We start from the raw sequence: 23,483 nt of genomic DNA on the forward strand, positions 1-23,483 counted from the left end.
AAATCATGCTATATGATTGGGCAGGTAATAAAAGGAGAGAATTTCTGATACAGGGAAGGTGGAGCCTTTATATCATTGCAGAGACATGAAATTTAATTGCTGAATTTTGGATATGAAAAGGACCTTCTCTATTCCAAATGCATTTGCAGATTAGTAAATGAGTAAAAATGACTAGAAGTTTTCTTCCTGGTGTATAAATCTTTAAAACAGACCTAAAATTAAGTGAGTTTGGCTCCAAACAACCAGAAATAATGTTATCTTAAAAGGACTGAATAATTTCAACTTGAACTTTCAAATTATTTCCATCTTTTAAAATTATTGCAACAAAAAATATTTTTAAATTGAGAATGCTCTAAAAAACAATGTATTCTTAGTTTTCATAAACTTAGAATAAACTACTGTTATTATTCTTTACAACAAATTTAATTAACCAACATCAAAATTACTTAATATTCTTGAAATGCTAGTTAAATAGCAGTCACCAGGGCAGGGGGCAGAGATGGTGGTGGTGGTGTTTCTGAGATGTAGAAAATGTAAGATAACTGAGATTGGACAATTATTCCTATCTGTTACTTTTCCCCACTTCCTACCACTGTTACCCAATTTAATTCCTTTTCTATTTAAAGGCTTAACTCAAAAGAGCATCTCCTTTCAAAGTAAAATTTCTGAGTCACAGTGTAGTACCCTTCTTTAGTCAATGAAAAATTGTGCATACCTCTATCATTGTATACTTATACTGCATTCTAACTTCTGGTTTATTAATCTTGTCTGTCCTCCAGTCTAGAAGCAGCTTGAACACAGAGACTGAATTATTCATTCATGTTCCCATTATCTAGCATTGTGCAGCTGCTGTTCAATATATTTGAATGAATAACATGTGGATAATCTATATATAAATATAAAGGCACCAATATTAAATTCAAAGTATTCCAAATGCCACAGTAAAAATCTAAGAATCAATACCAAGGTAAGAAATACAAGAAACAGGACATGGACAATGGGAGAGGGACTGGGGAGGGGAGTGGGATGGGGTGGAGTGGGTCACTGGGGAGAAAAAGGAAAATCTGTAATATTTTAAACAAAAATAAATAAATAAATAAATAAATAAATAAATAAATAAATACAAGAAACACCCAATAAAATGAAGAGTTTCCCATAACCTCTCACTTATCTTATTCACGTCTAAGAGGGGAGTGGCTAAGCCAGCCTTCAAATGCTACAACTATCCATCTAGGAGTGAAGCAACCGAGGGACAAGTCAAAGTCAAATCAGACTGAACTTAGTTAGATATCCGGGAGCTAAGCAATGATTTTCAGGGTAGATTTCTGTGTAGTTACCGACACTCCTCACAGAAATCCTTCTGTTCTCTCTAAATAGGGCTCAATTCTCACCCTCCTCCACTGCAACTAATACCCAACACTCTTTCAAAATTCCCGGTGAAATCCACTAACTCCAGTTACATTTCCTTCTCTATAGCCTGCAAACATTTTACTTCATCAAGGCTTTAAAAACAAAACACCTTTTTTGGGAAATACTTTGTGAATATCCATGTGAGACTTTAATTTTAAGGATGACTAAGAAAGGTAATCAAACTAGGCACTACTGCTTTTTGTATGGAAAGCTGATTCTGTTGTGTGGCTTATTAAAAGGAAAAGAATTCCAAGTTTTAAGTACTGGCAATATTATTAGTAGTTGGTCTGTGTCTTTTGAGGGAACAAATATTCATTAACACACGTAAACTTTGTTCAAAGTCAAAGAATTCACACCAAAACTGGAATACATACTTGGCTGGTTCAAATGACCAAACAATTACAAACTGAGATTCAGTTCACCGGGGACAGGAACCATGCACTACCCGTTTTGTGTACTGGTCCCTAGTTTGATAAATGTTCTCCAATTACTATAACTAAAGGGAAGAAATTGATTTTTAAATAGTCATGAGTTTGTTACTCTAGCAAAAATGTATGAGTAGTTCAAGGAGATATTACATTCTCAAAACAAGACAAACTTCTACAGAAATATACCATACAAATCACGGAGAGGGGGAGGAAGAGGTGATGAAGCCAGCTGCAGCACAGTAGTCAGACTGCCTCAGTAGAATCTGACTAGCCTAGGCAAATTACTTATTCTCTTTGTGGTTCAGTTTCTGCATCTGTAAAATGGGAGAAATAGCATCTGCTATAAAGTTGTGGTGAGAATTAAACGAATCAAGATATGTAAAGCACTCAGAATAGTGCCCCATAGTGTGACTCAAATATTATTACTATGTTGAAATACTTAACAATTGTGTATTGTTACTGTTGAGCTTAAATTTTAAATGTGATTTAAATGCCTTAAAAAAATGTCCTTTTTTGCTCACCTTCCTTCCACAGTTAAACCCAATTCTTTAAAGGTTCTTAGTTCCTAACTAAGCAGATTCAAACACTGAAATTATGGCACTTGACATGACTTTAATGGTTATACCCACACTCCTTTCTTCCTGCAGTTGTGCTCACCCCCTTCTCTTTTTCTATTCCTTTATAAGTTTTCATTCCTACCTCTTGATCTGCCTCATTCCTCCTGCCCACTCCTGGCCGCTGTCTCCCCTTTTTGCTCCTGATGATGCCCTCACTGCTGACATTCTTCACTCTCCAATGCTGGCTTCAACCTTGATAGCTGGAGGCAAGGTCAGTTTGAATTAACAAAAAGCCTGGATAATTTCTAAGTCACCAAAGAGGGATGTATCTATCAGCCAGTTTCAAGTAAATTTATGCACATACTGTATGTACATTTGTATTTAAGAACTGCCCATAGCTGTTTTATTACTCAACTTTAAATCTCCTACTCCAAAAGAGCCCTAAAAGAAGCAAAGATAAGACTTCAAGTCTGCTTTCCATTTGATAAAACAGTATCAACAGACTCCTAAACTGTTCTTATGTTTCATCTCTACATCATGCAGGCCAGTGAAGCCATTCCTTCCCCCTTTTTTTTAACCGCCCAACACCAACTCCTCCCTTGACTAAAACTAGGACAATTATTTCTGTGCTTTGAAAAGGACTTCATTAATAAATATCTAGCCAGCTGTAGGTATCACAGGTTAAAATTTGGAAATCACTTGCCTAAGGCTAGTTAAGGAGAAGTGGTAATGGTGTAACTTTAGCAAAGACTGAGAAAGAAACTACTAGAATAGAAAAAGGAAAAGTGGAAACTTAGACATAAGTAAACACAAAGGAGGTAAGCTCCCCCCCACCAAGAAGAAAATGGAACAGGTCAAAATGTACATTTGCTAATAAGAAAGATTACCAAGCTCAAGCAAATTAAACCAAATTTCCAGCACAATGTTAAGAAGTGGTTTAAATCCTTAATTTTGCTGCGCTGAAAAGACTGACATTTCAGTATTACGGAAAACGTCATTAACTCAATCTGGTATTTAGTTATTTTTTCCTACTCATATAATTATATGTGAATGTAATACTGTCAACAGAGATAATTTATCTTGAGAATTTAAAAAATCTTCAGGCTGGATGCTATTTGGGACATCTAATTGCATTTAAAAGAGAGCTGGCTTAATAAAGACTAAGAAACACTAGTATTCAGTATTGCTGAAAAGCAGTCCTGAGAAACAGAATAAGGTCTGATTTCCATAATTACATTTAAATATGTTAAATATGCTTAATACTATCTGGCAATTTAACACTTATTTATTGAAGAATACCTCACCTTCATGAAGTTGTTATAACCTCCCCCACAAAACAAAAAACAACTTATACTTTAAAGTACACTTAACATTTCATAGTTAAGTCTCCATTCTTCCTCACATACTCAGCTCCTACCATCTCCCAAACTCATGCCGTACTTACTGTGAAACAAGAGCATTAACACTGCATAGGTACCAAATATTCTACATTAATCTTAAAAAGTCCATTTTTGCCCTGGCTGGTGTGGCTCAGTTAAGCACTGTCCTGTACACTGAAAGGCTGCCAGTTCGATTCCTGGTAGGGGCATGCAGGAGGCAGCCGATTGATGTTTTGCTCCCATATCGACGTGTCTCTCTCCCTCTCCCTTCCTCTCTCTAAAAACTAAAAAAAAAAGTCCATTTTCCTTCAGATGGCTAAACAAATAAGAATATTATAGAAGACTTAATATTGCAAAGATGGTGGTATTCCTCAAATTAATCTACAAATTCACAGAATGCCTGTCAAAATCCCAGCTTCAGTTTTACAGAAGCTAACAAGCTGATCCTAAAATTCATATGGAGATGCAAGGGAACCAGACAGCAAAAACAATCTTGAAAGAGAAGAACAAAGTTGGAAGACTCACACTTCCTGAATTCAAAATTTACTACAAAATTACAGTAACCAAAACTATGTTGTACTGCACCAGAGCACCACTCAACCATCTTCAAAAATGACACATCCAAAGAGCAGGCATCAGAGCCCCATTATAGCGAATCCTGCTCTGTGGGGTCAGCCTCTGCACAACAGCTTCTTCCCTGTAGTCACAGCCAGTCTTCGCACCAATCAGCCTGAGGGTCAATCCCTCCTGTTGACGTGCCAACAGCAATCAAGCCTCAACTACACACAACCACACAAGGGACATTCCTGGAGCACCCAGCTCAGATGACCAGGGAGACAGCATGACTGGGCCCTACAAGACACCTACTGTATCAGGTCACTCTACTAAGACTGAGACATGTGGTGGCTCTACCTAATACATAGAAACACATACAGTGAGACAGACAAAATGGGGAGACAAAGAAACATGTCCCGAATGAAAAAACAGAACAAAACTCTAGAAAAAGAACCAAACAAAATGGAGACAAGCAATCTACCAGATGCAGAGTTCAAAGCACTGGTTATAAGGATGCTCAAAGAACTTTGGGGAAAATTAGGTTAACTCAGTGAGAACTTTAACAAAGAGAGAGGAAACATAAAAATGGAGATATGAAACAAAAAAACAACCAGTCAGAAACAAAGAATAACTTAATGAAGAATACATTAGAGGGAATCAACATTAGGGTAGATGAAGCAGAGGATTGAATCAGTGATTTGGAAGACAAGGGAGCAAAAAACACCTGATCAGAACAGCAAACGGGTAGGGGAAAGATAATTTAGTCCTTAAACTAGCATTCACAATCATACTAGCATTCACATCATAGGGGTACCAGAAGGAGAAGAGAGAGAGCAAATAAATGGAAAACCTACTGATGAAATAATGACTGAAAACTTCCACAACCCAGTGAAAGAAATAGACTTATAAGTCCAGGAACTGCAGTGTCCCAAACAAAATGAATGGAAAAAGGCCACACCAAGACACATCATAATTAAAATAAATCTTAAAAGAAGCAAGAAAAAGGCAGTTAGTGACTTACAAGGAACCTCCTATAAGACTTTCAACTGAAACTCTGCAAGCCAGGAGGGACTGGCAAGAAATATTTGAAGTGATGAAAAGCAAGGAACTACATACAACCAAGATTACTCTACCCAGCCAGGCTAGAGTTTAGAATTGAAGGACAGACAAGAACATGCTAAAGGAGTTCAGCACCACAAAACCAGTATTACAAGAAATGTTAAAGGGACTTTTTTAAGAGAATGAAAAAAGGGTAAAAATTATGATTAATAAAATGGCAATAACTACATACAGTACCTATTGATAATTACTTTAAATGTAAATGACTTAAATGCTCCAGTGAAGAGACAGGGTGGCTGAATGAATAAGAAAACAAGGCCCAAACATATGCTGCACATGAGAGACTCACAAGATCAAAAGATACACAGACTGCCCTGGCTGGTGTGGCTCCGTAGGTGAAAGTAAAAGGATGGGAAAAGGCATTTCACGCAAATGGAAACTGGGGGGTTGGGGGGAAGCTGGGGTAGCAATATTTATATCGGACAAAACAGACTTTAAAACAAACAACGAGAGATGATTCTACTTCTGGTATTTATCTGAAGAAACCTAAAACATTAATTCAAAAAGACAGAGAGAGCCCTATGTTCACTGTAGCATTATTTACAATAGCCACGATATGGAAGAAACCTAAGTGTCCATTGATGGAACAAATGACTAAAGAAGATGTAGGACATATATACAATGGAATATTACTCAAACATAAAAATAAAAAAAAAAAAGAAATCTTGCCATTTATGACACGAGAGACCTAGAGGGTATTATGGTAGGTGAAATAAGTCACACAGAAAAAGACAAATACCATGATTTCACTTATATCTAGAATCTAAAAAACAAAATAAAGAAGCAGCAGAACAGAAACAGACTCATAGATACAGAGCACATTTTGATGTTTGCCAGATGGGACGGGGCTTGGGAGGATGGGTGAAAAAGATAAAGGGATTAAGATGTACAAATTGCCAGTTATAAAAACAGTCACGGGGATGTAAAGGTACAGCACAGGGAATATAGTCAATAATACTGCAATAACTACATACATGTATGGTGTCAGATGAATACTAGGCTTATTGGGGTGATCACTTTGTATGTTATATAAATGTCTCATCACTATGTTGTATACCTGAAACTAATATTGTATGTCAACTATAATTGAAAAATAACCATTTTTTAAAAAATCCTCACCTGAGGATTTTTCCACTGCTTTTTAGAGCGAGTGTAATGGGGGGGAGAGACAGACAGACAGACATCAATTGGCTGCCTCTCGCACTTGCCCTGACTGGGCCAGGGATCAAGCCTGCAACTGAGGTATGTGCCCTTGACTGGAATTGAACTGGGACCCTTCAGCCTGACAGCCGATGCTCTAACCACTGAGCAAAAACAGCTAGGGTGAAAAAGAAAAATTAAAAAACAAACAAAAGACTATGTGTTATTGGCATAAAGAAAGACATATATAGATCATGAAACAGAATACAGAGACCAAAATATACACATTTATGGCCGATTGATTTTTCAACAAGAATATCAAGAAAATTCAATAGGGAAAGAATAGTCTTTTCAACAAATGGTACTAGGACAACTGTTGCATGTCCATATGCAAAAAAAGTGAAGTTGGTCCCTCTTCTTTACACTATAAACAAAAACTAACTCAAAATGGATCACAGACTTAAATGTGAGAGGTAAAACTATAAAACTTATTAGAAGAAAACAGGAATAAATCTTCATGACCTTGAATCCGACAATGCTTTCTTAGGTATGACATCAAAGCACAAGTGACAGATGAAAAATATGAATAAACTAAATGCATGTGCTACAATACAAATGATACCATTAAGAAAGTGAAAATGACACCCCATGGCATGGGGGGAGTTATTTGAAAATCATATATCTAATAACAGACTGTTATCTAGGATATATGAAGAACTCTTACAGCTTAATAATAAAAAGCCAACACAACTTTAAAAATGGGGAAAGGATATAAGCAGGCATTTCTCCAGGAAAGAAACACAAAAGGGCAATAAACACATGAAAAGATGCTTAATACCATTAGTCATTAAGGAAATGCAAATCAAAACCACAATGAGATACTTTACATTCATTAGGATGGCCACAAGAAGATGGCTTTAATTAAAAAAAAAAATACCAAGTGTTGACAAAGAAGTAGAGAAATTGGAACCCTTATGCATTCATTGCTTGTGGGAAGGTAAAATAGTGTGGCTACTTTGGAAAACAGTTTGGCAGTTTTTCAAAAATTTTTAAAAAAAATATATATCTTCATTGATTTCAGAGAGAGAAAGGGAGAGGGGGAGAGAGATGGACAGAAACATCAATGATGAGAGTCAAGCCCTCCAAGATTACTGAGGTCTACAGTTACCATACAACCCAGCAATTCCACTCTGAGGTATATACCCAAGATAAATGAAAACTAGTATCTACATAAAAATTTGTACATTAATGTTCAAGTAGCATTATTCATAATAGCCCCAAAATAGAAACAATTCCAATGAAGTATATCCCCATGATGTATGGAATGTTGTTCAGTAGTAAGAAGGAATGAAGTACTGATACATGTTACACCACGGATGGACCTTGGAAACATTATGCTAAGACCACGCTGCATAATTCTAGCTATATGCAATGTTCAGAATATGCAAAGCTACAGAGACAGAGAATGGTATCCTAGGGTTGAGAGGGAGAAAGTGTGAACTGCTCACTGACACAGGGTTTCTCTTTGGTGATGAAAATATTATAAACTTAACACTGTGATGATGACTGTACAACTTTGTAAATACACCCACTCCACTGAGTTACACATTCTATGTGGGTGAATTTTATGGTATATGAATTGTATCCCAATAGACATTTTAAAAAAGGAGCTAATGTTAAAGACATCTCATAAATATTTAGTGTACACACACCAACAAATTACAAGGAAAACAAAAGCCTAAACACAGCACAATACAGGTAAACATGTAACCATGCATAACTTTAATGCACATTTGTTAATTTAAAAGTAGAATGAGGGCCTGCCAGGCATAACTCTGCGGCTGAACATCGACCTAGGATCCAGGAGATCATGGTTGGATTCCCGGTCAGGGCACATGCCCAGGTTGCAGGTTCGATTCCCAATTGGGGGCGTGTAGGAGGCAGCCGATCAATGACTCTCTCATCACTGATGTTCCTATTTATCTCTCTCCCTCTCCTTTCCTCTCTCTGAAATCAATAAAGATATATTTTTTTAAAAAAGTAGATTAGGTTCCATTTTCAGAAGGTATATATCCATTTCTTAAACAATGATTCACTTTGACTTATGCAATTATTTCAGAAAACCATTAATTTGCTTGTTTGGTTAACAAAAATAATTTGAACTATGTTCAAATCTACATAAATGAATCACATTAATTCAAATAGCTACTCCTATTAGGCATTGAAAACAACAATCACTTAACTAGAGCAACATAAACTACAGTATCTAAAACATCTAAGGATATGGGGTGCGTGTAAAACTCTGAAATCCTCTCTGAATCAATGCACCGTTTAAAGACTGCTCCCAAATCCTCAGAACTTTCTTTCCCTGCTCTCTCAGCTATTTTTTTTTAATCCTCACCCAAGAATATTTTTATTGATTTTAGAGATAGAGGAAGTGGTGGGGGGAGGGAGGAAGAAAGAGAGAAACATTAATGTAAGAGAGAAACATAGACTGGATGACTCCCATACACACCCTGACTGGGGATTGAAACCACAACCTTCTGGTGTGCAGGATGACGTCCCAACCAACTGAGCCACCCTGCCACGGCTCAGCTATTTTTTTTCAAGCATGGAACTATGTCAGTTTTCATGACCTCAAGACTCTTGACTAGAAAAGAATCATCATTTTTACTTTTTAAACTTCTAAATGAGTCCTCAATTTAAAATTAGTTTGAATGTGCATTCTTCCCTATAGGACAAATTCCACAATAATTTATTTGTTAATACAAATGTCTACACAGTATTTTCCATTAGCAGTTACCTGGTATTACTTTCAAGAGTTTATAGCCCAAACCAGCACTGTCAAACAGAAATAGAATGTAATTATGATTTTTCAAGTAACCACATTAACATAGTAAACAAACAGGAAATTAACTTCTAGTTGGTGGTTATAAAGACATATAATATTAGCACAGGTTTAAACCCATAGTTGCCATTATGAAAATAAAATTCATTAAAATTATATAAAAACAGATTTAAATGTATTAAATGTTCATAGGCATCACAAAATAGCTCAAATTGATTTATGTTCCTGTCATTCCCATATTAGAAAGACAGGTTTCTTTTGGCTCTCCCACTAGAATATGTCCCTCAGGGTAAGCAGTCTTATTTATAAGAAAATAAATACCAACTTGGCATACTGCTTGTCACATAATGTGCATTGTTTGTGGAATAACTATTATCATGTAAATATATAGCACACTGTCACTAAGTAGAAGGCATTAAAGACCTAACTTTAAAAAATTCTAACACTGAACACAAGTAGGCTAACTATAGTCATCATTTGTTGCTTTTCCTATATCAGACTCAAATAATTTAGAGAAAAACTTCACATTGCATGTATTTTCTAAATATGATCACATAAGAAGTACTTATTTAATATGCCAGCTTTATAACTAGAACCATAACTTATTTAAGTATAAAATACTAAGTTTAATGCCCCAAAATATTGTAGGGAAAAACCTCATTGACATTTATAAGCAAACCACTTGAGGAGGCATTCTTAGGAAATCTCGAAATACAAATAGGTAAGGAGAAAACAGGCTACTGCGCAACTACGATTACCTACACAGTATCAGCATCTATGCAACAAGAAGCAAAGGAAAGTAATATGGCATGTGCTGGACTTGATTATAGAGGAACCTCGAAGCAGCCAACAGACATTCATTGGAAATCATGGTGGACCAACTTGAGAACTGCAGCTAAACCTGGAAGAAATTTTGTCAAGTCCAATAAGTGGATGAATCCAAGAAGCTTAGATAAGGCTTAAAGGCTTGAAGCCAACTTCTATAACTTTTAAAATTTGTCTCTGGGAATAAAAGCAAAATTGGCAGGATAGAGACAAGGCAAAGAGAAGATAAAATTGAGGGAGGGGAACACAGACAGGAAACTTCAGAAAGCAGACTGCTACATTTCTGAATATTACACAAAACAGGGAGCTCAGTGAAGTTAGAAAAGCTACTCTGAAGCTCATCTACTTAAAGATCAGAAAAACTAATCTCTCACAAAAAGTGAGTAACAGAAGAGTATTTAGGTCATACAAAGATATGCTAAGAAAAAAATTAGAAGAGTTGTTCTCAAGCAACAAAATCACACCATGAATTGCTTAAATTTTTTTTCAACAAATGGTAATGGGAAAACTAGATATCTACATGCAAGAGTGAAATAGGTTCCTTACCTTGAACCATATAAAAAAATTAACTCATGATGGATCAAAGATCTAATTGTAAGAACTAAAACGATAAAACTCTTAGAAAATGGGAAAAGTTTCATGACCGTGGATTTGGCAATGATTTTCTGGATGATAACAAAAGCACAGGCAACAAAAGAAAAAATAGTAAAATGGACCTCATAAAAATAAAAGGTGTACATCAAAAAAGTGAAAAAGCCCACAGAATGAGAGAAAACATTTGCAAATCATATATCTGATGAGGAATTAATATCCAAACTAGAAAAAACAACAACTTAATAAAAAACACCCAATTAAAAAATGGACAAAAGACATGAGTAGACATTTTCCCCAAAAAGATGTAAGTGGCCAAATAAGCACGCGAAAAGATGCTCAACATCAATAGCCATAGGAGAAGTGATAATCAATACTACAGTGACACCACTTCACAGCCATTAGGATGGTTATTATCAGAAGAAACAGAGCCTTCAACCTAACACCAGTGGTGAACAATAAAGATACAGCTATGCGCAGGACCAAGATTAAACAAGGGTTAAAAGGGAGAGTTCTGTAATGGCTATTTAAGGTAATGTAGACATAATATGAATTAAAAACCAGGGGTGAAAAATGAAAGCAAAGCAAAACCATTTAACTGTTCTCAGTAAACATTTTGGTGGTGGTAGTACTATTTTTCTGAGACTTAACTAAGCTTTTTGGTGTGAAAGGTCATAGAGATGTAATACGAAAGAGGTTAACTAAAAAAGACCGTCTTGAATCAGAATGAATTCCTGAGGTATTTTAAATATGTATTTAAAATAAAAATATATAACAAGCCTACTAAATGTATGTTTTGTACACTTAATGTATAAACAAATAATAAACATTTAATATATTGATATGCATAGTGAACATATAATGTACTATGTATTTCCTCACTTTTCATTAAAGATGCTTAGAAACAAGACCAATATAGTAACAGTAAGTATCCCTAGTGTCCAGGTTGGAATCTTGAAATACCCCTTGCTCCCAAAAGCAAGCAAATTTTTTAAAGAAATGGCCATTCCAGTTGTGGAGCAGAAAATGTACAAATTAGCCTGGAATATCCAACTATAACAGATAGTGAGGAAGCTGGGGTATAGAGTTACAATATGGTCCAGCAATTCTACTCCTGGGTATATACCCAAGAGAATCCAAAACATATGTCCACACAAAAAGTTATACATAAATGTTCATAGCAGCAATATAATAAGCTAAAAGGTAGAAACAGCCAAATGTTCATTAACTGATGAATGTGTATAAAATGTGTTATAATGGTAGTTCAAGAAAAATAAAGTGCTGATACATGCTATAACACAGGCAAAGCTTGAAAACACACTGAGAGGCCAGTCACAAAGGACCACATAGTGTATGATTCCATTTACAAGAAATGTTCAGAACAGGTAGGAACTGGGGAGAGAGGGCCAAGAGGTATGGGGTTTCTTCTTTGGGTAATGAAAATTTCTAAAACTGATGCACAATTCTATGAGTACACTAAAATAACATTCTGTTGTGTACTTTTAATAGGTGAAGTGCATGGTATGTGAATTATACCTCAACAAAGGTAGTAAATATAGAGCAAGAAACAAGTATTTATCTTGCCTTTTCAATATGAACTGTACCATGGGGTTTCCAAATAGTATATGAATCACAGCATTTCATTTATAAAAATATTCCAATTAATAAATGAAGAAGAAATGATAGAATCAGGGTATCAAAATGAATGAAAGGATCTAGGGATCGAATATCTACAGCTGCTAACACCACAAAAAGAGAGACAACCAGATATTAGGCGCCTCCTGATGAAAGAACACACCACCACCTGTACTTTGGCAAAGGGATCTAATATGAATCTGATCAAGTTTCAGGACCCAAATGGCAATTTGCAGGGAATACAAGAACAAAGAAACATGATAAACTGCACCATGAGTATACAACGAACAGATTCCAGACAGTTGGAAACTCTTCAGGTCTAATGCCCTAGGTCCTTCAACAGATTAAAATTTAGGTGAAAGAAAGGGATAGAGGGGAAACCTATCACATTTTTAGTAATAGGCAAGACTAACCTGTGGTGTTTAGGAATGCAGGGTTGTATAAATGAACTGCAAAAAGTGATTACTGTAACGTAAGGATACTGGTTACTTTATGGAGGGAAGGGGTTGATAGCAAAATGGGGCAGATGGAGGAACTTCTGGGGTAGTTAGCCATGTTTCTTGACTTGAGTGGGGATTACAAGATTGTTTGCATTATAATTCACTAAGCTATACATTTGGTGGTTTTATGTTTGTGTTATATTTTATAATCATAAACAGTTCACCTCATATATGCAGTTTTGCGTCATCACTAAAGGACACCAAATAGATGGAATACACTAGGATGTGAGTAGGAGTCAAAGGTAAGATCAGAGGTAAAAATTTAGAAGCGAAAGAGTGGAGTTATCTGGGAAATGCTTTTTATGAAGAGCTGTACTTTCAGCTGAGTCATGAAACCTGACAGACCACCATCACATGAAATGGAGAAAGCACCATATAGGAAAAAAAGAAGTGTGTGTGTGTATGTGTACATTGCATAAATGCTAAGACTGATATATGGCTGAAAGAGTAATTAGGGGCCTAATTCAAAAAAGGAATTTAGTCTGGCCAGGCATGGCTCAGTGGCAGAGCATCAGCCTAGCATCCAGGAGATCATGGTTCGATTCCTGGTCAGGGCACATGCCTGGGTTGCGGGCTTGATCCCTAGTGGGAGGGCGTGCAGGAGGCAGCCCATCAATGATGACTCTCTCATCATTGATGTTTCTCTCTCCCTCTCCCTCCCTTTCTCTGAAATCAATAAAAATGTGTTAAAAAACAAACAAACCACAAAAAAGGACTTTATTGGATTTTGTACAATGAGGTAAGCAAATCAAAATCTAAGAGTATTTTCATTAGTTACTTGTCTACTCATCTCCTCCTCAGAAATCACTGGCATCAACTGTTAGTGCACCCTATTTCTAAAACATATTAGCATACTCTCATAAAAGTGAGAGTACAGCACGGGATTAGGGCAACAGATCTGAGTTCAAATGCCAATCACATAATGGCTGCTTAGATTTTGGACAATCACTTAGTAATTCCATCTGTTTTCTCAGGAAGATAATACTTTAGTTAAGTAAAGCACCTGTTACAGATTGGGATCTTAAATTTTCATCCACGTAATTTACAGTTAAAAAAGAATTTAAAGTGTTTGGTTAGTATCTATTGTTTTGAACAGCACAGAACATTTCCATTATTGCATAAAGTTCTACTGGACAACACTGCAGTATTTCCCAGTAGTATTAATGGATGTTTGAACATAAGATTATTCTTGGATTGTTTTTATTAAATTAAAAGGCAGAAGTACAAGTGAGCTATAATATAAATAATCACTCAGATTTCGTAAAACCAGAGCATTAACAATGGATTATGACACACACAGGGGAAAGAGCAGAATTTAAACCAATGGTCTTCAAGTTGAGCAGCCATCAGCATCACCTGAGAAGCTTGTTAAAGAATCCCAGGTCCCACCACAAATTTTCTGATTACAGAGGTCTAAAGCACGGTCCAGTAAAGCATTTTTTAAAAGATTTGTCTTTAATTTCCTCACCAGAGGATATCCTGGAGGGAGGGGAGGGAGAAACATCAATTGGTTGGTCTTCATACCTGCCTCAGCAGGGATCAAACCTGCAATCTTTCGGTGCACAGGACAATGCACAACTGAGCCACTCAAGCATTTTTTTAATGAACACCCTGATAATTCTGATGCAGGTAGCTATTGAATCACAAAAGCTTTACATGTACCGCTTTCAGTAGGAAATTTCAGGGCTATCAAGAGATTTCTAGAAATAGATTCTTGAGGTGGATATAGTGATAGTTAAATAAACTATGGAGTCTAGATCTGGCTGTAATTTTTGCTTTTGTCACTCTGTTGGTATGTGAATTTAGATAAAGTATTTAGCTTTTATGATTCTTATCTTCCTTATTTGAATTAAGAGTACATCAACTTCAAATGAATGTGTAGGAACCACATACCAAAGTAAACCTAAGGAGGAAGAACAAACCAGAAAACCCAAGAACTGTTCCCATGATATCAGTAAATAAATATAGGGAACACCTCATCGCCAGATAAGCATAAAGGTAATGAAATAAAGCAAAATTTAAGGCTGGTAGATTCAATGAACAAAAACTTAACAGAAATAGAACATAATTAAAATTAGAAGAACAAACTTATAAGACAAATTAGAAAAAATATATTTTGTAATATGATGTCAAATTTATAACAAACTCAAAGAAGCTAAGAAACACAGTATTTCAGAGAAAGGCAACATTTATTAACCAACTAAATTTAAACTTTAAATTTTATCAAAAAGTCTCCCTAACACCCTCAATTAAAAAAATTACAAATTTGATCTTTGTTCTTAAGATCCTTGAGGGATTAGATGAATAGGCAATTTCTTACTGAACAGATGAAATTTATCAAACACTCAAAATTAATTTAGTGAAAAAACATAGTTTTAGTCCCCGTCACTCAACTCCTTAGGTTAACATGGGGTATTCTCAACCTCACCACTACTGACATTTTGGACCAGGTAACTTTCTGTTATGGGGTTCTGTCCTTTACATTGTGAGATATTTAGCAGAATCCATTTTCTATACATGAAGTAGCCACACCTAACCCCAAGTAGGATGAGTCCGATTCTGTATGCTGCTGTGTGCTAGATCTAAGAACTGGGGGGGGGGGCATTTGTTGTGCTGAAAAAGATATACACATATATGCTTGCACAAACAAAATGCATTTCTGAAAGGGCACACAAATACTGCCACAGCAAATGCTGTAGGGCAGGGGTCTTAGACACTTGGATTGGAGGGAGGTTATCATATCCCTTTTTGTACCATTTTCATTTACGGTATGCCTACATTAATTTTCAATAAGAAAACATTTGTGTGTCTGTGGGGAGGACATATATAGAGGAAAATGTGTAAGGATTCATTCAATAAAGCTGTGGGCAACAAGATTAGATCCATTCTATTGACAAATAGTTGCTGAATATCTACTCTATGAGAGGTACTGGTAATACAACAGTAAACGAAGCTAAAAAGAAAACAAAAAACTCTGCCCTTTACAGTGCTTACTTTCTAGTTTGAATGAATATATGTGTGTGTGTATGTGTGTGTGTGTGAGAGAGAGAGAATGAGAGAATGAATGAATGAATGAATGAATGAATGAGTGAATGAATATTAGGGGGGCGTTTTCATTTAACTTTATCTACATTCCTATCTTTTGAGAAAAATTAGGGCTTTCACAATAAAAATTTAAACAAGACCCTTTAGCTAACCGATTCCCCCAAATGTTTTCTTTCACAAAAGGCAATCGTGTAAACTGGATAAACTTTACTTTTAAAAAAGTTTTAAATTTCTACAGTAAGGACTGTTATTAAAAATTATGAGAGAATGTTATATTATCAGACAAAGAACAAAGATAGTGAGCACTTTTCTAGATAGATAAGAGAACCTCCAATTTTCAAATGCCATCTACTAGTCAAGAGCCAAGTCAACTGAGAAAGATTATACATACTGTAAGCAAAAAGTGGTAATCAGATTTTAGCACAAGCAAATACAAGTTTACTTATGTGTAGAAGCTGACCAAACTTAGATGTATAAAATCAAACTCAGATATGAGATAGGTGATACATTAATTCTTAGAAGTCATTCCTTAAAATCACTAATCTTGAATACTATCCTTAACCAGCCATGTACTCTTGGGACCTTAAAGAGAATTACAGTACACTTAAATTTAGCATATTATGTACAGTTTTGACTGCTGCAGCACAAAAGAGGCAAAGGAACTAAGGAAAGTAGAGGTGCTATGACAATAGACCATGACAACAAAATACTCAGCAGAGTGTGCTCTTTACAACCTGATCTTCAGAGAACTCATTAGACTTGGAATATAAGAAACAAATGCATCATAAACTTGTCTAGCCAAATTAATGAGCAGTTTCTAAGAGAAGCTAGGTCAATGTCTATTCTATTGACCTTGGGGAGGATGCTCTCCCACAGTATACACCTTGGAGGCACTGTTGGGGCCAGGGCTTTTATACTTTACTAGATTTATCTTGAGTTTGATCCAGCAAAGCCATTCTTTAATTACTAATCCCAATTACATAAACCTCACTGCATCCAGTGAGCAAAGGGTAGATTTACCTAACTAGGTTGCATATAAAAGTCATTTACTGCTGATAGTGATCCAACTCTCCAAGAGAAAATGACAACAGAACTCAATGAAAGGCAATTTCTGGGTCACAAACATGTTGAAACTGATTTTATTCTTCAACAGTGCTTGAGTTTTACAGGATTTTTTACTTTTTAAATTTGTCAATGTGGGAAAATGAAGCTACATAAACAGTAAAAAGTATTTTAATATAATTAATGGTATTTATTATAAAACTAGATATAGTTTGTCACTAGCATCTTAAAATCTAAGCCTGTTAGAGTTTAATTTACTGAATGGTGTTCAGTTTACTTTGTGAGGACTCATGTTTTTTCTAAGTTTACTTTACTATCCCATTCCGTTGTAACCCTATAAAAAACTTTTTCCCAATGATGTGGGGGCGTATGAATTTAAAAGTGACTCACATTCAATTTCAGACCACCCCCTTCACCCTAAAAGAATAGGGGGGAAAAAGACAAAAGAGTGAGGCTGTGCAATTGGTGTAAGTGCACCAACACAAATATTAAAACCACTTTTGATTTAATAGCAAAGGTAAAAAGACAATTACATATGAACGGTGCAAAGTTACTTTTCAAAATAGAAATTGACACCATATTTCAATTATCCTGCTAACAACAAGTCAATGCAAAATACTGAAGTTTACCTCCATACACATATAAGATACTAACCAGGGCAATAAAAGTTAATCTTCTGGCTTTTTAATTGAAAATGGCATTTAAATAAAATAGTGAAAGTTAGAATGCAAGTGACTTGGAGTTCCACCAGTCAACTTAAAGTTAAAGCTGTGAATTTTAGCTGTAAGCAAAACAGTTGTTTTAAAGCATAACAACCAGGTCATAGGGACAAATTATGAAAGAGGGAGGGCTCAAAGTGAGAAGTGTAGTCTTAAAGAGAGATCATTTACTGGATGTAGAAAAGCAAGCCTGATTCAGCAAATGGGACATCTGTAGCCACATAAAGAATTTCCAGAACTATTTTGACTTGTGATTTCTACCAGCATTCTCCAGGGCTACTTAAAGAAAGCCACATTTATATTAGTATTCATTAGTTCACCACTGTCACTGGAGACAATTTAAATAAAACTTAATTCCCTCAATCTAAATGTTATTACCAACAAGGCTTCCTCTCTCTTCCGTAACACCATCACTGACCTAAGTTCTGTGCCCAAGAAATACTAGGAAAATGGAAACAGATCAAGAGTCATACAAATTTAAAAGAGAAGGAGTATAAGCAACAAAGAATGCAAGAGACCAAAATGTATACAAAAATACACTGATCGAGATAAAGAAACCTATACGCCAATCTATTAAACCAAACCAGACTTATGATCAGAAGAGGTGAAAATAGGAATCAATCTAATTTATGAAACTTTTCTTTCCAATTCAAAAAATATCTTAAGGACCTTTTCAAAGGCTTTTCTTAGCAAAAAAGGTCCTAAAGACAATCCACAAATAGCATAAAGTCTTAGACGGTCCATTTTTCTACACACACCTTTCAGAATAGCATTCTAAAAATAGCTGTGATAAAAAAAGACGAAAAAATACAGTAAGAGTTAAGGTAGGGTTAAATATTTCTAAACAATGTGCAATTTTCTTTGTTAACAGATGCAACACAATATGCAAGTTACTCTGAAAAGAACAGGCTTCAAATTCACATCTTTCATAACTAAACGCCATTACTAAATTTGCAGAGATTTACAGGTTATGTTCAAAATCAGTGCCTTAGTACTGGGGTGTAAGTTTTACTTCAAAATTATCACCCACACACACCCCTGATATGGTTATGTCTGAAGCAAGATAGGACCTTTGAATCACCAAAAATTTAAGTTGACAACTAATGCTAATGTGTGATAAACAGGAACGTCTGCTATCTTAAGGAATTATTGTGTTAGCAAGTAAAAATATTTCTGGTAAACATTTCTTTCAAAAGGTCTTTTCAAACTATGTTACAATTAAATTAATCCCTATTCACAATATTTGAAACAATGAGTCCAATACAATTAAGACGTACAACAGAATAACTAGGTTTGCCCACATTACACTGTACATTACTATCTGAAATTACTGAAATTTTAAGTATAATATTTAAATGAATACCGAGCTAATGATCCTTTGAGTAAAGAAATGTTTCCTATTTATCTTTTAGTTCAAAATACCTGGCAGAACCTAATACTGTGTCTGAAAGCTTGTCATCACAAATTTAAAAAAGCAGAAACCCCACAATTGAAGCAAAATGTTTATCAGGAGATTTACCTTCACTGTTAACTTAGAACACTAAATCCCAAAGTAAAATCCATAACCAACTTTTTCCCCCTGTGTATCGACTTGGTTAAAATTTACTAGTAAAAAGGACAATAAAATAAAATGTACTTACATTTCTATTGAATTTGGTGAAAGAATGGTACATATAAAATCTGTGCATATAAACAATCGCAGTGTTTATTGTAAGCTGAGAGCTGAAACGTAACATTTAGGAAATACCTGAGAAAAACAAGATCTCATTTCCAAAACAATTCTGATGGAAAATTCCCCATCTACGGTTCTTTTCCAGTGCCTCCCGTTCACACAAAAACCAAAAGCAGGAAGAAAATAAGTAAAACCCCGCAGGGTGGTGAAGGCTCGACGCCAAACACGAGAGCATTTCACTCTGTTATTACTATTAAGCGAGCCCAGGAAGGATTTATCAGTAGCTACGACTGACTAAACCCAGCCTCAAACAGTTGAAACGCGCGCGCACACTTGTACAAAACCAAACCAAGAACATAAAGACCTCCAGGCGCTCCCGAGGTACGAGAGCCGCCATCGAACAGGCGAGGAGCGCGGGGAGAGGCTGCGACCACTCACACGCCTTCAGCACCGCTCCTCCTCACTCTCAGCCCCTTCCCGGACGAGAAGTCCAAGCAGCCGCCTCCTTCCTGCGGGAACCCCTAAGATTCCCTCGCCTCGGCCGCGCTCCCATCCCCCGCCGCCGCCACGCGCGGCCGCAAGCGGATTACACAACGCAGCCTCCCAGCCCGCATTCCCGGGCTCCTCTCCTCCTCCCCCCTGCGCGGGCCGCTCGCGGCCTTCGGAGCCCGAGCCTGCCTTCCCTTAAAGCGCGGCAGAGGCCCACCGGAGGCAGCGGCGCCATGTTCGCGGGGCACCAGGCCCGGAGACCCGGCGAGGAGCGAGGGGGACAGGGTGTGAGCAGTGGAGGGCCAAGAACAGGAAAAGGATACACGTTGAGACGCTGTCCCATTTCCTGGATAAGGTTAGCCGCCTGCTGGCGGTACGAGAGCTCTTTATCCGCCTCCACTCCGCAGCGGCGGCTCGGCGTGTTCTCCAGCTGTTCCCGAGTAAAGAACCAGCGCGAAGAAGCTCCACGGCCCGACGCCATGACACTTCCTCCTCCGCCCGCTCCCTCGCCCGGCCCCTCCCCTCCCGGCTCGCGGACTCCCCGCCAAGGCCGCGCGACCCCGCCCCACTCCGCTCGCCGTAGGCCTCGCTCCGCCCCTTTTCGCCTCCCGCTGCCGCCGTGCGCGTGCGCGGGGGCCGCCCGGCCGGCTCGCGCTAGTGTTTTGCTTTCTTTTTTTCCGCCCCTCCTCGCCGTCGCGTACGGGCCCACAATGCTCCGCGCCGCTTGTCATTCGGAGGCACCCGAAGGTGGGGGTTGGCGGAAGGAAGAGGTCGGCGCGCTGCACGCCTGGTCTGGGGTTGGCGGGGCGAAGGGGCGGGGAGGAGAGGAAGGAGGAGATTGGCCTGGCGTCGGGTGGGGTCGGTCGCGCCGAGCTATGGGGGCCGGGCTGTGGACTATGAAATTGGGCGGGTTCTCGACCGGGGGCGTGGTGGCGTTTAAAAGAGGAAAACCTTCCTCCGTCGCAGCGACCCGCCGCAACCTCCCCTGTCCTCCGCCGTCGGCCTGCGCAGGGCCTGGGCTCCGGGCCGCCGTGTGCGGGGAGCAGCCTGTGCCCGCCGGCGGCGCCGGGCAGGACGTACCTGGGACACGGTGCGCGGAAGGAACGCCCTGCTGTGTGGCACCCGAGTGCTTTCCCGCAATGTTATGCGAGTCCCCCAAGGACGCGGGCCGTTAGCTTACCATTTCTAATGACTTGCCAAAGGCTATGCAGTTAGCAACTAGAGGAGCTGCCTTTCTAGACTAGGTTTCGAGTCTTTATCAATAGTGTGCTTTTAAACCCTGCTATGATTTAAAAGAGGTTAGGAGAAGGAGCTAGTACAAGAGGGACTCCATAAAAACTTAGTCTTGAGTATTTAATACAGTAACACTGCGTATATCTGTTAACTTCATCTCGAGTCCCTGTAAGAGAACACCTCCGAGCTCCACCCTGCGCGTGAGTAGGTCTGTGGCTCGGAGCCAGTACCTATTGTTATAGCGTAGGAAAAGCTAGGAAAATTCCAGCGAACTGAGACAGTTAAACAGCAGTTTGCAGCCACCTCGTAAACCCTATCTTCCCTAAACCGAGGAGGCTTGAGAGTAAATGGTTTGCACTTCTCTGCAAACAGAGGGTAAGTAGTTTAAATAACCCTGTGCAGGGAGACAACAGAAATCCAATTAGTGCAGTTTGCTGACAACACCCAAAGACAAATTAAGAGAATAAATCTCATTTTGGCACAGCAGCGTAAAGCTGATGCATATTCCATTGACCTGCCCAGAGACCTCCCCTAAGGGCCAGTCTTAAAACCCCCCTGAAAATGAAGGTCCCCATGCACTCTCCCTCCAGGGAGCACCCAGAAGGGGTCATTCCCTTCCCCTACTGGCAGGTGTCCCCCAACCTCTCAGGGACCTCATGAGTCTTGCAACCAGGGGAGCAATGGGCAGAGGCAGCTCAGGCCCTGCCTAACTCCCTGGACCTACCTCCAAGGCCTTTCTCTGACTGCCAGTGACCCAAAGCAGCTCAGCCTAGATTCTTCTGTTGCTGCTTCTATGCCCTTCCTTGTTTCATTTTCCTAAGTATATTTTTGCTGCAGTGAATAAATTCTTGCTTTCTTTTCTACACTTTGTCTCTTGATTGAAATCTTTCCATCAGGAAGACAGGAACTGAGGTCTTCTCCTTGTCTCACTGGTAACACTATTGTGTATGAAAGTTTTTAAATTTCGAATTTTAACACTGCAGAGTATAGGCAGATATATTTCTAAAAGGCGACTGGTATTTTTAATTGAGTTCCTGATTAAGACTAGACTTTTGTCATCTTTTGGGGGCTGCAATGCGCAACATGTTGCTGGATCTTGACTCTGTCCCCATTCATTACGCTACAGTATCCAGCTATTGATTTGGTTGCAGTAGGCAGTTATCATGAATAGTTGTCTAAATAACTCCATTTCTTACCTACCTTGTTGGCCTCATGTCTTATGCTACCTAAAAGTTCCAGGATTGCCTGGCCGGGCGTGGCTCAGTGGTTGAGCATCAACCTAGGATCCAGGCGATCAGGGTTTGATTCCCAGTCAGGGCACATGCCCAGGTTGCAGGCTCCATCCCCAGTCGGGGGTGTGCAGGAGGCTGCCAATCAATGACTCTCATCATTGATGTTTCTCTCTCTCCCTCTCCTTTCCTCTCTCTGAAATCAATAAAAGATATATTAAAAAAAAAAAAGTTCCAGGATTGATTTAAAGCAAAGTTTATAAAGTTCCAACTCCAACACTTATTCTTGATAAAAGCTATAAACAAATTAGGAATAGAAGGGAACTTCTTCAACTTGCTGAAGATCAGTTGTAAGAACCCTACACCTAGCATTATACTTAGTGGTGAGAAACTAGAAGCTTTCCTGTTAAGGATGCCTCTTCTCCCCACTCTTTTCAACATTGTATTGGAAATCCTAGTTAATAAGAAAAAATCAAAGGTAAACGAATTGGAAAGGAAGACATAAAACTGACTTTATTCATAGATAACAATTGTTTATATAGAAAATCTCAAAAAAAAAGCTGAAACTAAAGTGACTATAGCAAGATTATAATATACAAGATTAATATACAAGCGTCAATATATATCAGTAATGTGTAATTGAAATTTGAAATTTAAAACAATACCATTTACAAAAAGTAATACTTAGGTATGACTCTGAAATATGTACAGGATCTACATGTAGAAAACTACAGAACTCTGATTAAGGAAATGAAAAAAAATATAAATGGAAGGCTTTCAGGGTTCATGGATTAGAAGACAATATTGTTAGATATCAATTCTTTCCAACTTGATCTATAGATTCAGTGTAATCCCCCAAAAATATTAGCAAGTTATTATATAGATATCAACAAGTTGATTCTAAAGTTTATATGGGAAGACAAAAGACCCAAGATAGACAATTATAATAGCAAAGAAAAAGTTGGACTACTACCCAATGTCAAAGCTATAGTAATAAAGACAACAAGTATTGGCAAAAGAAAAGACACTTTGATCAGTGGAGCACAG

The 23,483-nt window shown here is 37.9% G+C and overlaps 1 protein-coding gene across 5 annotated transcripts in view; it reads right to left on the reverse strand.

Annotated features, from left to right (window-relative positions):
- Positions 1-20,465, reverse strand: part of CCNT2 (cyclin T2) — a 39,727-nt gene extending 19,262 nt beyond the window's left edge. For 4 of the 5 annotated variants that reach the window (XR_001602678.2, XM_016206249.2, XM_016206248.2 and 1 more), the window contains exons 1-2: positions 20,298-20,465; positions 19,454-19,535 (exon numbers count right to left, since the gene is read on the reverse strand). Coding sequence is in view for 4 of the 5 variants with exons in the window: in XM_016206249.2 (XP_016061735.2) it covers positions 19,454-19,535; positions 20,298-20,455 (240 nt within the window). In the remaining variant the exon portion in view is untranslated. Of the gene's footprint in view, positions 1-2,024; positions 2,439-19,453; positions 19,536-20,297 lie in introns of those variants that run through there. The other variant, XM_016206251.2, reaches the window with a different exon arrangement.
- Positions 20,466-23,483: the final 3,018 nt, after the last annotated feature.

Source organism: Miniopterus natalensis, chromosome 8 (genome assembly GCF_054644295.1).
Source record: "Miniopterus natalensis isolate mMinNat1 chromosome 8, mMinNat1.hap1, whole genome shotgun sequence".
NCBI classification, from domain to species: Eukaryota; Metazoa; Chordata; class Mammalia; order Chiroptera; family Miniopteridae; genus Miniopterus; species Miniopterus natalensis.